Here is an 18,249-nt window from a genome sequence, read left to right on the forward strand (position 1 = left end):
TTTGAGTGCATCGTTTAAATCTGAGCTAATCGGTATCTGAAAGGCTATGAAGTAAAAGTTTTATAGGTGTGTTTTTTAATGGAACAACATCCCGAATGTGCTTCATACCTTGCTCACAGTAATCTGCTTAAGGTAATGCACTGAAACCAGAGGCGATTGACGAGCTCCGTCCGTGGTTAAGGACGCAGCACAGCGCAACGTGTGTTTTTTTTAATTTGTTTTTGTTTTTTATCGTGTTACTATCATCGAGAATATATAGAAAAATAACGAGGGTTGTAACTTTGAGAAGGGGTGGGGGTTTCCCGTTTCATTTGCTTGAGATTGTGTTTCATCAAGGACGGTGGCAAAGGGTCTGTCTCAAAAACTCCGGAGAGCTTCGGATATATGAAGATCGCGACACAGCTGGTTTCCCCTCGCAGAAATGCCAGTGCGTGCTGTGACCACCAGGTTCATGTACAAGGGACTTTGCACTATTCCAGATGTCCTCTCCTACCGGACCCCTGTTATCCTCCCTGAGGATGAGGTGGAAGGTGAGTCTGGTCTGTTTGTAGTCGGTTGGATTGTGGCTGTGTGTTGTTTTTGTAATGTTTAAAGAGTTGAAATGCAACGTCCACCCCGGCAAACCAGTTCAGCACTCTGGAGAGCTCCAGCCGGTGTGCGCTTCTTTCCCTGATCCACAAATCTGACGCTGAACTGTAGGCTGCTTATGAAACAGGTTCAGTAGTGCAGATATTCTACATAATATTAAGGGTTTCAATGTTCCACCACATCTGGGATACATAGGCAGAATGTATACACTATGCTGACATCTCTTCACTTGTGTTTTCTTTTCTATATGTTATTGCTTCTGATTTTTGGCCTTTTTGTTCATGGTACATCCATTCAAAATGTCACATCATCCTCAAATATGCTTCTTACAGTGACAGTCTATTAACACCAACCATGGTTGTCAAGCACATACAGTGCACATTGTCTTAAACTCGTGACTAAACAACATCTTTATTATACACAATGACACATCTCCTGGTTATATCCATGGCACCTGTTTCTTTCTTACTGTTTGACTTAATGGCACCGGATTTCACTTACTATAAGTCATTTGTGTTTGAGTCGAGAGACAAGACTTTAGAATCAGGGAGACAAGGCTTTATTTTTGCACAAAAAGAGGAGCCTGGAATTGAGAGAGAAGGGCTGTGAATGGGAAACCATTATCTATAAAAATGTACATTACAGTACCATTTCTAGAAGATCTATGGCAGATACATCCCATTAATATGATGGGAGATTGATTGATTGAGTCTTAAATTAAATCCTCTCAGCTCCTAACGCTTTGTCTGATGTATTTCTTTCCGTCATTAATTAATAAAAAAAAAGACTATCCACGGCACGGGGTTGTACTTTTAAATATTCATTGGAGCATTATGATCATTCTCGCCATAGTAACCGTAGTAAGAACAGAGGTTTTTGTTTTGGCAAATGGTCCACACGATGAGAAAGCACAGCTGCCAGTGGTTTGGAGCCAAGCGAGGCAGACTACAATAAAGAGATAACTCAGATCAGATTTGATGTCACCAAGTCTTTTCATGCAAAGGGAATTCCATTTCCCTTCTTCTGTCGGTAGGTTGCCCGGGCCCCACGAGTGGCTGCCTGCCCTGCCTTTGAGCCACTCGTTTGACATTGAAAATCCACTATCTGCGGTGACGACAAAATTTAATTAAAAGGGTTTTCTATTGAAAAGCAAGACTTAGAGGAACAGTCAAATAGAGTGCTGTGCGTTGCATGAGCAGCCGTGCGGTAGATACAGCTTTTGAGGCGATGGAGAAATCTTCTCAAAGTGTAGCTTATTAATTGAGAGCCATTAAATATTCAGAATAGAACTGAGACAGACCATTCAACCGTGAATGTATTTACCCAGGGAAGATTCACTGAGCACATAATGCTCTGCTGCATTTATTTGGCCTCACACACCTCGTCAGTGTCCTGCAGTGTAAACAGTGCTCTATACCTTTTGCCACAGAGAAGCTCCACCAGTTCCTCAAACACTCTCTGCTTGTAGTAGCTGTTGAGGCAGGTATGATAGTTACAGATGAACCTCTTCCATTTACAGATCCTCAGACAGATCCTCCCACTTACTGACCAACTACCCTTTATACTACAACTGCTCCACCTGAACACACAGCGTGGGTGATGCATTTGTAGGTCTGCGAACACCACTGTGGTCCAGTGTTTGAAAATTGCTCCCTTTTTCTCAGAGGTCTATATCAGCTGTAAACATTGTTCCATCCCCAAAACCTTTAATTACTGCAGGGCAGAAGTTGCCTAATTGCTCAACTTGTGTAATTACTTTTCCTAATCAAATTTATGATAATAGCTTTTTTCCTAGCGAGTTGGGTATATGGGTATATAGACCCAGTTTAATTTGGGATTGTCTGAGAAACAGATTACATACACATCACTGAACTGCTAAGATTTGGGAGATGGCTACTAACACTCGAAATAAGCACAGTAATGATGCAACTCCATTTTGACTTTATAGAATCCGGGGCCTGAATTCATAAAACATCTTAATGCTAAAAGAACTTCTAACTTGCTGCTTGAGGAGTAACTTTAAAAAAAAATATGGAGGTGGCAGTCAAAAATTTAGGACTCCTTAATTTTTGGTCTAAGAATTTTTCACAAAGCATTTTAGCCCTCCTAAATCTGTGAACACTTAGAGATAGTCAAGAGGACTGCTAAGACACACAGACACAATCAAGCCTAAAATGAAATGTGTTCTGCAATCTGCCTCGTATTTGTGTCAACATTTTAGAAACCTTTAATGATACTGACCTTTTAAAAATGTTTTCCTTTAACAATGTCTTTCCTGTCATGCACAACTTGGGCAAGAAGTAATATCTGTTCTTGCATCCAGTTTTTGGCATTTCTCCTCTCACCATCAGTCAAGGTTAATGTAGTCTCATAATTACGAGGCTTGTTACATGGATAGTAGCTAATTGTTGCGGAGCTGCCAGACATCTAAGAGGCTGACAATTAGCTGCACATACTGTACACATTGACAAGTCAGTAGCTGATCTTATTCTTTGTTTCATGTTAAATCAGTGACACTTTTAAAATCTTTATTTGGACACATGGCAACATACCTCCTACAGTATTTCTGTAAAGAATTCACTGACATAGACCCAAAACAGCCCAAGACACCCAGTCACAGTTTCATGAAACAGGACCTCATCCATACAAACGGGGTCCACTCTGCCCCTTTCTCTTATCCCTCCTAGTGGTATGATAAAACACTTTGTGAATACGGGCCCAGACCATCAAGATGAACGGATAAATGTCAGATTTCATATAGATTTATTATTATATTGTCTTGGCCGCACAGTGATGTGGTGGTTAGCATTGTCGCCTTACAGCAAGAGGGTTCTTGGTTTGAATCCCAGCTGGGACCCTTCTGGGTAGAGTTTGCATGTTCTCCCCGTGTCTGCATGGGTTTTCTTCCGGTTCTCCGGCTTCCTCCCACAGTCCAAAGACATGCACATGTTAGGTTAATTGATGACTCTAAATTGTCCGTAGGTGTGAGTGTGAGTGTGAATGGTTGTCTGTCTCTGTTTGTCTCTATGTGCCATGCGATGGACTGGTGTCCTGTCCAGGGTGTACTCCGCCTCACGCCCATTGTCAGCTGGGATCGGCTCCAGCCCCCCCAATGTGTAAAGACGATGTTACACATATAAAGAACTTTCTTGAGGCCATTAACTATATCATCAGACACTTTGATGTTTAAGCAATGCTTAAGCCGATACAAGTGCCTTGAGCTGCAGTTTCTCAAATGGTGACTATGCTGTTTCAGTAATACTCTGACTGGGCTCAACTAACCGAGAAAACTCCCAGATTATTTATTGAAGAGTAAAATTGAGAACTTTTTTATCTGCAAGACATTAGGGCCTTAATGCATGGCATCATTTCCTATAATGTGTCTCAGTGGCATCTTTAAAAACATTAAGGAAAAGTTCATTGTAGCATGGAAAATAACAGGAAGACACTATGCATCACTCAGAAAGAAATTCAAAACACAATTAGACACACTCTTGTACTGGCACATTTAATGAGGATTTTATTTAACAAATACTTTTAATAAATATGGGTAATTTTTCTGGTGGCACACTCAAGTCTCCATAGAGATTATCTGTAAATCTCTGTAATCCTGCCATCTCAAGATATTAGTGATCTTTAATATGACATTTAATGTGGATCACATTTATATCTGTACTCCGATGTCAACTGTATTCACCATAACCAAATTGGCTGCAATATTTAGATAATTCTCTATAAGTATAATACAGTAACAGTAGTGGACAGCACTGGATGGAGACACTGCTGTTTACACTGGATGAGCTTTAGGGAGGCTGATTGAGTACTCACAGCTCTTAATAGAACTGCAGTTTCCAAGGAATGTTTTTGAACAGATGGTTGCCTAGGTGGGCAGGGTCACTGGCAATGCTTCCTGCCCTTTTCTTCACCCTTGTGTCATGCAGTTGTCATAAACCATGATATGTATTCAAAACAATTACTACTGTGCAAGCAACTGTACGACTGCATCTTTGAGCCTTTGAATCTCTCATAGTAATTCTTTTAAAGGTCCCTAAGTTGAAAAGTAAGGTTCCCATGTCTTTTTTATTATAAAGCAGGTCAAGGTGCTTTTTAAATGTGAAAGTATCAAAATGTTCAATCCACAGGGGAATTCAGAAACTGTGCTTTTAAACGAGCTGTCAGGACGTCTGTATGGTTGAAATGTCACAACTATTCTATATATAGGTAGAAACTGCTGCATAGTCATTCCTAGGCTGCAGTGGTGGTGCAGAGATGCAGAGAGCACAGATGAATACAGTTATATCCAGACACTCAGAATGAGAAAAATAATGTCTTTTTTGAACATTAAAGCATGTAAACATGTTCTAGTAGAATATATGATATATATATATATATATATATATATATATATATATATATATATATATATAATATATATGATGATTGAACTTGGGCATGGGGTTGTTACTGTATGTAATCTCTCTGTTATGGATATTTCTCAGTGCAAGGAAAATCCGAATTTCTCACTAAATCTACTTTATGCCCGTGATATAGAAGTGATCACTGCATTATTCATGTTCAACACGTCCATTTATGCATGTTTACCCTGTGTAAAAGAGGATTTTGCAAATGTCTATGTGGACATTTTGCTGGGCCAAGTGTGTCCCAATTAAATGAGCGCAACATTAAAACCAAGGTCCAGAGCCAAGTTCAGCCCATTATGCATGAACCTCTGCAGTAATTAAATACATCTATGATACTTTGACTAATATATACTGAGATGTCTTCATTTCATTGTATAATTACACTCAAATGTAAAGAAAGACATGCACATATTGTATATTTAAGAGAATAGAGACTGATCTGTAGAAATATTCTGAGTGATTATGCTCATTGTAAATGACATATATCTATTACATGAACTGGTTTTATCACAAGGCATTAATTAGATACACATTTTTCAACCCTTTTTACCTTGTCAATATTACAATTATAATAAAACACATGCCATAACTCACAGTAAACTGGCAGACATTTAAACTGCACATGTTGAAACTGATAACACTCTCGTTTTATGGCTCAACAGTTGAGACTTCCCGGCAGTTACACTCTAGGAGCTCTCTCCGAGCTTCTATCACTCCTCGGTGCATCGCTGACAGAGGATGTGAACAGTATTTATAGATCACAGCCTGCAGGAGAATCCCCCAGACGCCAGGCATTGTAGCGGAGGGTAGACCATCTTCCACTTTGCATGCAAAGCTGTCTTCTTTTGTGTTACGAATGGAGTGGGTTTTTTTCAGTAACATTGTAAACAGACAAGTAAATGTGTGTGTTATTGCATTACAGCTTGCAGGAATCTATACGCAGATTTACATAGGCTGGAGATGCTCTTCATACTGCATGTGTCTTTTGACTTTTTTATAATAACAACAAGTGGTATAGTCCGTGTATTACCTACAGCAAATGGCGGTCGGCACACCCCCAGTTTTGAGAAGCAGTCAGAAGAACCGAATGGAAGCTGAGCAATGTGTTGATGTGGATGAGGCCTGCAGCAAAATGTATTTTAGCCCCCTAGTCCACCTAAAAAAAGTAATAGAACTTTAAGCGTACGCTATATTTAGAAAAGGCTCATCATTAGTTGTGTGTGTGGCGGCTCCTACAGAGGTTGTCTTAGATGCTGCAATAGCAACAGTTTTATCAGAGCTGGATAGTATTTCTTTGTTAAAAGAAGAGAACAGCACTGAGTAAATCCAATCTGATCGAATCCAATCTTCTCAGATGGTTCTGTCCAGTCAGATTACCTCATACAATTCCACTTTTAAAGATTCTCAAACTATCCCCTTAATGCCACGTCATCTTTGCTGTAGTTTAAATGTGGTCAATGACAAATATATTTGCTATAATATATTTGGTCATTACTGTTGTCGCCTTCACAGTTACAAACAACATCATTAACGAAAGATGTTAATAATGAGACTGTGTCCTCCAAATATATATATATAAAACTATGATCCCATGAGTTATACTGTGATGTCACATTTAGTGTTATATATACAGTCAATTGAAGGGTTCACATGTGGGATGGGTTTGTCTTGACTAAATCTCACATGTGGCCACAACTCTCTCTCATTACAGGAGATATGGACATATTCTCCACAGAAAACATTAGTTAACAAAACTTCAAAGAACATCATGTTCAACACGTAATCAGCCTTTTCCCATATCGTTATTTTACCATGAAAACCTTGAAGGATTTGGCAGGCGACTATCTTAAGGCTATAGAAATGTTACAGTTGAATTGAACAAAACAACATAAAGCCTGACAACAATCAAATAAAACAGAAACAATCCAATCTTATAACAAAAGAGATCAGTTGAAGTTAAATCTCTGCTGTCTATATGAGGAATATATAATTTGATTTTACATGCAAAACAGCAGCAAATGCTAATAAACTCAAGCGCTATCCTTGTTAATAATTCTTAATTATTACCCCGAAAAGTTAAAGGTCACATCATTTCTACTCAGGTAGGGGAATGTTTAATACTTTCTGACAGCAGGAGTTGTTTGAGCTGCAGGGCTTGTGCAGCATTTCTTCACGTCATCTCCAGTGACGTATATAAATGTAATAATGTGAAGAAGCAGTAAATCTTTAGTAGCAAGAAATATGACGTGTAAATGTGTGGGACCTGTGATGATAGGGCGATTTATCTTTTTTTACTATGTGTACGTGTTGTTATAAGTCTCTCCAAAGGGGCAATAAAGTATGGCGTGTCATGTCCTGTCACATCGTAATTCATCATATTGCATTTTTTACTAATTCAGTTCACACACAGAGTCAGCTGTGTGTATCCAGTGTAACATATCTGTGGTTATTTTTTGGCAAAAGCCTGGTCTTTGTGCAGATTCAATAAAGGTGTATGAGTAATGTACTCAGTACAGTATGTACTTATGGATATCCATACACGTTAGCTGCTGTAAGTAGACACCTAATTACAAGTCTAGCACACACCAAACTAAATAAATTCCTGTTTGACTGTTATTGATGTCAGATTTCAGCTTACATATATTTTGGGGTTTATAGCCAGCCAGAAACATCAGTTAAATCGATCCGTCAAGATAAAAGTGTTCTTAGATATTTCTGCACAATTTAATTTGACAGCCCTTATTATTCATGTGTACATTTGCATTACGCTGACAGTATTTGTATGATGTGAAGACCTTTTCTTGTTCCTTTGAGAGAGCCTTAATGGAGCTCTCTCAGATTTATTTTATATACAGCATTTATTATTTTTGTAGCCTCTGGTTAATAGGATTCACATGTTGTTTCCCTTTTCATTATGAGAGAAAAGGATGTGTCAGGGTTCAGTAATACCATTACTAATGTAACCACCTTGGGGCCACCAACAGAGTCTGGTTGATCTCACCGTGATTTTCCTTTACCTTTTAACCAATTTTCTTGAACTACCTTTTGATAAGAAAATCACGTTCTTCATCTTAAAAAACATACGAAACCTCACATTTTCTTTGGAGTGGAGAATGTGGATTAGGGCAAGTAATACTCTTTGTAATATTTTCTTACTCTGGACTTGAATTCTGAGGTTGCTGTAAAAAACATACTTAAGATAAGATTGTTCATTTTCTGTGAGAAAAAGACATATGTATCCAAATGCATCCCATGCATTCATTTGCATCTCTTTAATCAAAGCCACTGGAAGCATCTTGGACACAGAGATGAAAAGTTCCTGTTTTTATTGAAAATAACCCTTTTCCAGTCTAAATTGACGTCCTCTTTCTGAATCTGACTGGACTATCTTCTGTATTTCACATCTGATATGAGCTTTAATAATAAGGTAACTGTTTGTAGACGAAACCTATTGTGAAAGGAGTTGTGAGATGTATTCATGCACTTAGAGAAACTTTGGAAACGGAAGACTGCCTGTTGTTATTCTCTTCTCTTCAGTTCCTGTGGAGCCTCTTCATTTACCTCCTGCTGTATTAACTCTATTACCGTTTCCTGTGAAATGTCACGATCCTTTCTGAAAGTGAAGAGGAACTTTTGCAGTGAACTGGACAATAGCTGTCAGCCTGAGACGTGGTGCAGGCTTTTCTTCAAGGATAACAACGTTTGTTTCCTTGTTCAAAATACAGCTCCTGTTCTCCCTGAGCACCCAGTACATTTTCCAATATCTTCTCAAATGCATAGGAATGCCATAAACAAGCTCTGTTTCAGGAAGGCCTACTTTCTGTCCATTCCCAGCATATTCACATAAACTCACAGTTTGACCATTAGGCAGAAAGCCAGGAGAATTCTTTGTTGAAATAATATTTAAAACTGTGATGAACCTGAATTTAGGTTTTGCAATTTTGTTATTTGAAATTTGAAAGTCAAGGAAAAAGAAAAGTCACATCCCGACCAACAAAATGATAGAAATAGTCATAATGAGGTCTAGCAGCAAATGATGCTACCCACTTTAATGTTATACATGTCCCACATTAAGGTAGTGGGACCACCAGTGAATATACAGAGCCTGGACATCCCACTGTATATGTTTAGAAACCTCAGCAACAAGTTGATCCTGATTATGATCATGGAAACAAATGGCTGAACAACATAATAATTAGTCTGCAAAAAAGGCAAAAATGTCCTCTCAGCAAGATAACTCATAAAAAAGACAACAATGCTTATCTACCAAAATGTGTTTGAAAAATAATAGCCTACTAATTTTATGACTCAGTGAATAAGATTTTTAGGAGATTCTTGATGCAGTACTCTAGCACACACTAGTCAGATTTCACAGTTAATTCATAATAAGAAATGTTGCTTTTTATCTCCTGTTGTGGTATATTTTAATTGCAAATTGTTCACTTAGATAAAAAATAAAAGTAGGGGAAAATATATTTCAAAGTATTTCTGTTCCTCTATGATTGATAAATGTCTTGCTGGCTGTTTTTTGTTTTGTTTTTAATAGAAATGGCACGTTTAGGATAAGGTCATTCACAGCAGATCATCTTCCTCCAAATGTTTTGCTCTCCCACTCTATTCTTCTGGCTCTAAGCCATTATTTGGGATTTCCTCAATTATTCAAGTGGGCGAGCTTCAATATGCTTTCTGCCCTTGCCAGTGACACAGACATTCTGCCTATGTGCAGCAGTGGGCTTCTTGGCATCAGCCCTCATCATGGACTATTTTCACAGACGTTTTTAGCTGCAGCAACAACCACCATGAATCATTCTGTTGACCGGTCAGAAAGGTCAGTAAGATCTGTTGGACCTCATGTTCAGTTTTAGCTCACCTGGAAGGTCAGCAGACTTTTAAGTGCTGGGTTTAGATCTCAGGGCTGGCAGAAGTGGCTCTTTGATATTTAGGACACATAGATTTGAGCTTATCACAAATTATGTATGGGCTGCTAAAAGTACAAGTTTCCAAGGTTACTCCTTATGGGGGAAGTTTGAGAGTGGGCAAGAAGTAAACTGTGAGCTAAAGGTGATACATTAAAGACAAAGGTAATAATCAGTACGCCATATAAGCTAAAACAAAATACCTTACATTGCAGAATAAATAAACATCAACAAGCCGGGCTTGATATCCAGGAAACAATCAGTGTCATGATTCTTTGGGCAGCTGTCGGTGTAACCTGCCATGAAATTGTCAATCAATATTTCATTTTGGTCTTACATGGCAAAATTTGATGAATCAGGCATATCACTTCATTTTCAGTAAACTCAAAAGGTGGTTTAATGTGTTATCAGTCAATGTAATTTACCCCCCACCCCCCTTTTGGCCTCAAGTGGCCCAATCATCCAACATCTGTAATAAAGGATACACTGAAGGGTGTCAAAGGCATTTTTGTGCAAAAAAAGTAAAAAAGCAACGGAAACGGATATTTATTCTGCAGCCCCCAGAAATATTTCCAAGATGACAGAGCACCTGTCACCAGAAAGTAAATGATGCACATTATCAGAAACAAAAGAGAGATTATTTACTGATTTAGGGAAAGGTAGCAGCACACTAGCGCACATTTGTTTGGACCCTCCATAAACCATTGTGCAACAAACAATGCCACATTCATCAGATTTGTACCTTTCAGTTGCATACTTTGGCTGAAAGCTGTAGCTTTGTTATTGATGATTTACATGCATCCAAAAATAAGCTTTGTTTGAATAACTTTGCTCAAAAATGAGATGTTGTTATAGCTAAAGTCAACAGTGACACCAAAAGCTTCATGATCTTTGTTTGTTGCAAGCTTCATGATCTCCCCCAAAACGCAAATCCTCTTACTTGTCATATTCGTTATCTTTAGTTTGCAAAATATGTTAAGTATTGTTTGTGATTTTGTTTTCCAGGTCTGCCACACATTTACCAAATCATTTGTTCCCTCTTTGCTCTATCTGGTGCAGCATATTTGTCACTGTGGACACACCCATGACCATGTTTTTACCCTTGACTTGACTCAACACTGATGACGTATTTTGTTTGACTCAGTGCTACAGTCAATGCCATTGCCTCAAAGAGTACAAATATTGTGAGGCATTGGTCATAAAAGCTGTAAGTCACTAATGATATTTTATAGCATACATGACATTTACGGTCAATGTATCATTACTGACTTGAGCAATAACTTATTTTACAATATTAATGATCTGCTTAGTAGTGTTAAACAAGTGGGTATTTCAGTAAATGCTCTGAAACGGTTTTCCTATCAGCCGAATGAACCCTGAAAGGCTTGGTCATTCAGACCTCGAGTATTTGCTGCTGCATGGGAAATACTGAATTAATAAAAATAAGAAAACAAACTGCGATTACATACAGTGTAAGGATTTTAATGGCATGGCCTTGCTGTTAGACAACCGAGCTGTTGCACCCTCAGAGCAGAGCAAGGTTACTCAGATTCTCTGATGAAGGACTCATAGTGGAACAAAAAGCTGAGTCTGTTGAATGTTTTCAGCAAAGCTCACTTTTGCAAGTTTCTTTCTTTAAACAACAATGGTGGCGGTTCTGTAGTATCATGTGTATACTCTACTCTCTATATTTACTGTATGTCTAAATGGTTTTTGCATGTATGTTTGCAGGCATGTGCCATGACATAAAGACATAGTCGAGTCCCTCGTGGTTGCATCTGTCCTTTAAGAAAAGGGGAAAAAATGAATTCCTCATGGTGTGAAACAATCAGTAGTCCAGCCACTCCCCAGCTGGCTCAGTGAATTCATTATTTGTCACTGACGCCAGAGGTCGTGACATTGCATGTAGGGTGGTGCTGAATTTAGACAAATATTTTGTGTTTAATATGTCAAGGTTTGGTACAGACAGTGTACCTTGTTTAGGAGGAACTCAGTAAATGCACCAAAGACCAGGCCTCCTGCAACACTCTTATATTTTCACACATGGCTATTGACTGTCTGCTGTGGGCTATCATTTGTAAACGGCAGACATTCATGCACACATGATGGATGGTCAGTGCTTGTCCACTTGGGCTTGAATGCAAATAAAAGGTGGTGCTTTCCCAATCACATACTATTTTAATCACTTTTTTCATAGTATAGTCACATTCTCTTGATCTAATGAAGCTGAAAAGAAGGTCAATACTAGCTCTCGGTTCAGCAGCAATATTCAAGTAAATCTCATAACTGAATGTAGGGATGAGTCTTTGTTTTTAAGTGTTTAAGCTTTTGTTGATGTTAAACCTATAGGCTACAGTGCGTAGAGGTGGGATTGTCAACTCACTGTCAATTATGTTAATATGAATGTTCATTTTCTTGTTCTTCCCAGCACCTTTTCTTTTCTATTTCTAGTATATCAGGCTAACCTTGTACTTGTATATGTTGTATCCTTTATGTGATATAATTTCAAATCCTACATGTTCAATTTTCTTAATTGCTTGTCTTGTTTCATCTAATGACACAAGACTACTCGGTGAGCATTGAAGAGTCTTGTATATTTTAGGATCTACATCAAAAAGAGCCACAGAGGTTCTGTGCCTTTGATGTGCAACTGCTTATGTTTACCACTTCAAACAGAATACTGTGGTGCAGGGTGAAGATAGGAGCCAAATGGCAATGTTTATGGATTATCTACCAAAAAGTTGTTGTTAATTATAAACATGAACCTGCTCACTGCCTTATAGCACAACCAATTGTGCTATGGCTATGGTAACAAGCAGCCCAACAACTCAAAGTGCCTATTAGTATGTCTAAAGTAAACAAGGAATTTGCACCATATGATCTCAACAGAAACATATTGTATAACAGGCCAGGTAACAAAACATAATATATTGCAATTCTATCTATAAACTTTAGACGCTCTTCATATATTCATTCTATTTTTTTAATACAAGTCAGAAAAATGCACTTTGCACTATGCACTTGCATGGTGTTCATGATGCTAAAACATTTAACTGCTGTGTCTCTGTCTCTCTCCATGGTGCTGAACTTTCAATTACATTCTTCTCTCTCCATGATAATGAAAGTTTTAACTGCCATGTCTCGGTCTCTCTCCGCGGTGCATTTGGCTACACAGATAATACTTGTTAGTAGGCTCACATCACCGTGGTTTGGGAATTTTCAAGGGAAATATTGACTATAATAAGAATATTAAATATTACCAGACCTATCTTTGACTGACTCTGCAGTATTTGTAGCAAGAACATTTTTTTAAACTGCTCTTCGTCCTGCATTTTCCACTCTTTAACACTAACAAACACACAATTTTAAACTGTTTTAAACTCGTACTCTAAATACTGTGTACACACATATTTCATATCAACATATTCAACTTAATCAGCCTGCTGTTGCTCTCAGTGTGAAATTGTAATTGATAAATCTATACAAACATGCTATGCCTCCTTCCTCTCCACTCTTAACATAATTACTGCCCTTTCTCCCAACAGAGATTCGTGAGGCTTTCAAAGTATTCGACCGAGACGGGAATGGCTTCATCTCAAAGCAGGAGTTGGGGATGGCCATGCGCTCACTGGGCTACATGCCCAATGAGGTGGAACTGGAGGTTATCATCCAAAGACTTGATATAGATGGTGTGTGTCTCTCTCTCTCTCTACCTAGGTCAGCACGTTCAATAAAGTGATGCAGGGATGATGTTTTTTATAGGGATGGGATGGGATTTTGAAGTTCTTTTTATTATTATTTTTTGGCCGTTTTTAAGCCTTTATTATATAGGACAGACAGGAAATTGGGTAAGAGAGAGAGAGGGAGACATGTAGCAAAGGGCGGCAGGTCGGAGTCGAACCCACGCCCGCTGCCTCAAGGACCCTCAGCCTCTTTACATGGGGCGACTGCTCTAACCACTGTTCCCTAATAAGCTATGTGACAAGCAAACACATTTTTTTTCAGCAAAATAATCTTCACAAATTAGCATCACGTTTATGATTTATGAAGCGTAAATGCAATAACCAGATGTAAAAAGCTAAAGTTAGGTTAGCTGCAGCAGTTGGTAGCCCTAAGCCAGCCCTGAACCCCACTACCGGGGGTACGATCCCAGATTGCCCTGAGTCTGACGTCCCAGCCGCAAAGTATTTGCTACCATTACACAGTAAAGCCCCCAACCTTAGGTCCATCAGGCCACCACTGCAGAATGTACAACAGAAGAACAGCATGAATGGACTGACCAGTTCGTTTGTTGGAATTAGCGGACTCAATTTAGCTATCACCATTGGCTGTAGGTGAGCTAAAGAGAGACTGAGGACTCTAAAATGTCACATCTTTTGGAGTTTCCTGGAAAATCTAAAACCTTTACATAGAAGTCAGTCCACAGGATGTTATCGGCAACTAAGAAAGTCAGTGAAGGTTAAGTTGCATAACAACCTGTGCGCTCAATGGCAATATAAACCAATTTATACAAGAAAACATTACACACCGGATCTTTTAAGGTTAGTATAGGTGGTCAGGAAGCGAGTCTCACAAGAGTTTTTGTGAGTTTTCACAAACCTATTTTTACTATCTACCCTATACAGTGACACGTTTTTCTGTCCTTTTCATCAGGTGACGGTCAAGTTGGCTTCGATGAATTTGTCACATTGCTTGGTCCTAAACTCTCTGCCGCTGGAATGCCTGATAAGTTCCACGGAGCAGACTTTGATTCAGTGTTTTGGAAGGTATATTTTGTCATCAGTATCAAGTCTATAATTTATCTGTTGTCAGTGTTCATTAATCCATCTCTTTCCTCTTTTGAGTAAATTTCCCTTCTAGGTTTTCTGTTTTTGCATGACACAAAGCCATCTGTTTCAATTGGGATTACAGTACAGATATTACTAATGTAAAATTCTGTAATTTAAACAACTAATTTGAGCATTATTGTTACATCACACATTATATTCCAATTTGCTTCTCTGTCTTTTCTCAAAAACCCACTTTCCAAATGGCTTTGACACACTACACCACTCTGTTAATTACCGTACATCACATGCAGCATATTAATATTCTTGCATTTAGTTGCATAATCAAATAAATTAGTTCACCAGGAGCGACCGTGTACTACAACTATTTATTGTTGTCCTACAGCTTATTTGCATCACTGAGGTGCTTTGAGACAGAGGTTGTTTCACTGCTAATTAGAACTCTCTTGGTGTTTTATGTCTCCCTAGTGTGACATGCAGAAACTTACTGTGGATGAGCTTAAGAGACTGCTTTACGATACCTTCCGTGACCACCTCACCATGAAAGACATTGAGAACATCATCATGACCGAGGAGAGCCACCTGAACAGTCCGGAGTCCCATGTGGACATTGACAGTACGTCACATACAGATTATATTTCACACATTGTTCAAGCCTTTTTTAAAGCGCTGCTGAAACACTAACATGTGCTCACATTTTTTTCTAAATCTTTCCACAGCAAGCCCAACACAACAGGAAAAACACACTTGTGTGCGTAAAAGCCTGATTTGTGCCTTCGCCATTGCATTTATCATCAGCGTTATGCTCATTGCGGCAAATCAAATGCTCCGCAGAGGGATGAAGTAAATACAACACCAGCTGGTAACAAAGAGATTTAAGGAAGGACAATGAAAAAGCAAACATGAACCAAAATACAGGACTGTCTTTGGTTTTGTTCAATGTTTTCAACACCCACGACGATGCTATCACAGCTTCTCTCTATAATGAATGATGTCACGCAGTCGTTTTGTACGACCAAAAATCATAGCGTATTATGGGATAAAAGAAAGAAAGACATTTCAAGGGCTGATTACTATGTGAAAAGAGTATGTCATTAATTCAAATGTCTGATGTTTTCTAAGAAATTAGATATGAAAGCAGAGTGTAGTACCTGCTATAGTAATAGCTGTGCTGTGTCTGTGTATATAAAAACAATTAATGTTGTTGATGAGAACTCTGCCGTTTGGAATGCACCCAATAATGATATTACTGATGATAGTAATAAAGCAATACCAACATGTTGATGGGCTGCATATAAAGTAGCTTTAAATCATTTATGAAAACATACAAATGACTAGGTACTGCATAATGTCTCTTTTAGGTCTCTGTTTGTTTTGGTACCAAGATTTCCAGTCCAGAAATCCACCACCTGTGATCTATTGGAAATGTTAACAAAAGAACAGCCCCCTTAAAGCCATTTATATATCTGTTAAATAAATATTTAAAGTGACAACTTTTTAGCCACGCTAAAATGCTGTAGGGATGGCAATGGCAGCATGTTCACCACTTTGGTCCAGATATCTCAAAAACTTTTGCCATGAAATTTTGAACTATTTTGACACTCATTGTTCCCAGAGAATAAACACTGCTGACTTTAGTGATCCCCTGACTTTCCCTGTAATGCCACCAGCATTATCAAAATTTTAAGATAAGAAATGTCCTTTATTAGTTCTACCATTGGGGGCATTTACAGTGTTACAGCAGCAAAAGGAATAGTGCAATGACAAAAGCATCAGTAAAAATGTAAGTTAAAAAAAAGAAGCAGTGAAACAGTACCAAAAGCAAGCAGACAATGAAAATCAAAATATAATAAGTAAAGAGATTGAAAGGTTGAATAGCCGACAAAGTTTCCACAGTCCCCTATCCACAGTTACCCTGTGAAATATCTCAACATCTACTTGATGAATTGGCACAAAATTTGCTACAGACCATTATGGTTCCCAAAGGATGCATCACAAGGACTTTGGTGATTCCTTTGATTTTTTCCCCATCTAGCATCACCTTGAGGTTGCCATTTGTGGTTTGAGTGAAATGTCTCAGGACGAACTGTAATACCTTTGCTGATCCCTTGACTTTTCATCCCGCAACATTCAAATCAACCTCAGCTGTGTGTCCTTGTGCTTAATGCTACTTAGCAATATTAGCATGCTAAAACGCTTAACTAGGTTGGTGAACATGGTAAACATTGTACCTACTAAACATCAGCATGTTAGTTTTGTCCTTATGAGCATGCTCCCGTGCTAGCATTAGCATTTAGCTCAAAGCACTGTTAGGCCTAAGCATAGCCTCACAGGCTGTGCTCTTGACACTTGGTCTTGTGAAGGTATTGTGAAGCTACAGCTTTAGGACAACACAGAGAACGGAACCATGGTAATCTAGTGAGGTGCACTGCTTTGCTACTTTTATTAGATGCTACAAACATAAACCCGTTTATTATGTTATATTATCCAACAAGTCCTCGATGTGTCAACGAGAGTCCAACAACTGGAATAAATTGGTGAACAGGTACAGGAACACACTGGACAGCACTGCTGAAAAGAAGCATAGAAAAGATAAAGTAAGAAGATCAGAGCTGCAGTAACTGGCAGACACACAGCAAATCTTGGACCAAAAGACAAATGCACACATAACAATGGGATTGAATTTCATGTGGTAGCAGTCTGTGACCCTCTACAACATTCTGTGTACTCGGGCCAAAGAAAAAGTGCATTGGTTTGTTTTACAGCTCATACTGAGCCTTCTTGCCTGAACACCTGTGAATTGATTTGTAAATCAAACTGCTGTTTTCCCATCTAAAACTGTAGGATTAAGAATTAAACTGAAGTGAACAGTAAAAAAAACAAGTGTTTCATACTCAGTCTGCCAGCGATACATGCACAATAATGCAATTCTGTGCATCTTGGCACTAAAATGAGTCATAATGAGTCACAGTGAAAGACCTGAGCTACCAGTGAAGTCAACCTTGAAATGTTTAGAGCTTCAACAACTGTAATATTTATAGCAAATGAAAAATCAGTTCACACAACACACTTGCATGTACATTAAACTAGAAAAATATGTGTGTTCTATGTGTGTGAGATCAAATTTTGAACCCTGGTGTATGTATTCAAATAATTATGCAATTTGTATGGTAATCATTGAAAAAGAAACCTCAGTATTTGACATTTTCCTGTAAATGTCGATTTTTGTGGACGTGCAGACAATATCAAAAATACTAAATACTTTGAAGTATGCTGTGAACAATAATTTAACATATCATGACAAATGTTGTTTTCTGACTTTTCATGGACCACCAAAACAACATATTGTTTAAAGTATAACATGGTTATATTTTCTTACTTGAAAAAGTGATACATTAAATCTATGTGATTTTATGATGAACGTAAGCAAAATGTTTTGTATAAAACAATGCCCCAAAAAAAATAGGTGTCTGATATAATTTCCGGGTTGACTGGACATTCAGATACAAGTTCTTGTGTGTATTAGGGCCATGCACT

The 18,249-nt window shown here is 38.3% G+C and overlaps 1 protein-coding gene across 1 annotated transcript; it reads left to right on the forward strand.

Moving 5' to 3' along the window:
• Positions 1-421: 421 nt before the first annotated feature.
• On the forward strand, positions 422-15,559 carry cabp7b (calcium binding protein 7b; the record flags this gene model as incomplete). Its single annotated transcript, XM_083930351.1, has 5 exons — positions 422-530; positions 13,471-13,614; positions 14,579-14,691; positions 15,181-15,328; positions 15,432-15,559. 5 exons carry the CDS (start codon positions 422-424, stop codon positions 15,557-15,559), a joined length of 642 nt encoding a protein of 213 aa, XP_083786477.1.
• Positions 15,560-18,249: the final 2,690 nt, after the last annotated feature.

This window comes from Echiichthys vipera (assembly GCF_963691815.1).
Source record: "Echiichthys vipera genome assembly, chromosome: 16".
Classification (NCBI taxonomy): domain Eukaryota; kingdom Metazoa; phylum Chordata; class Actinopteri; order Perciformes; family Trachinidae; genus Echiichthys; species Echiichthys vipera.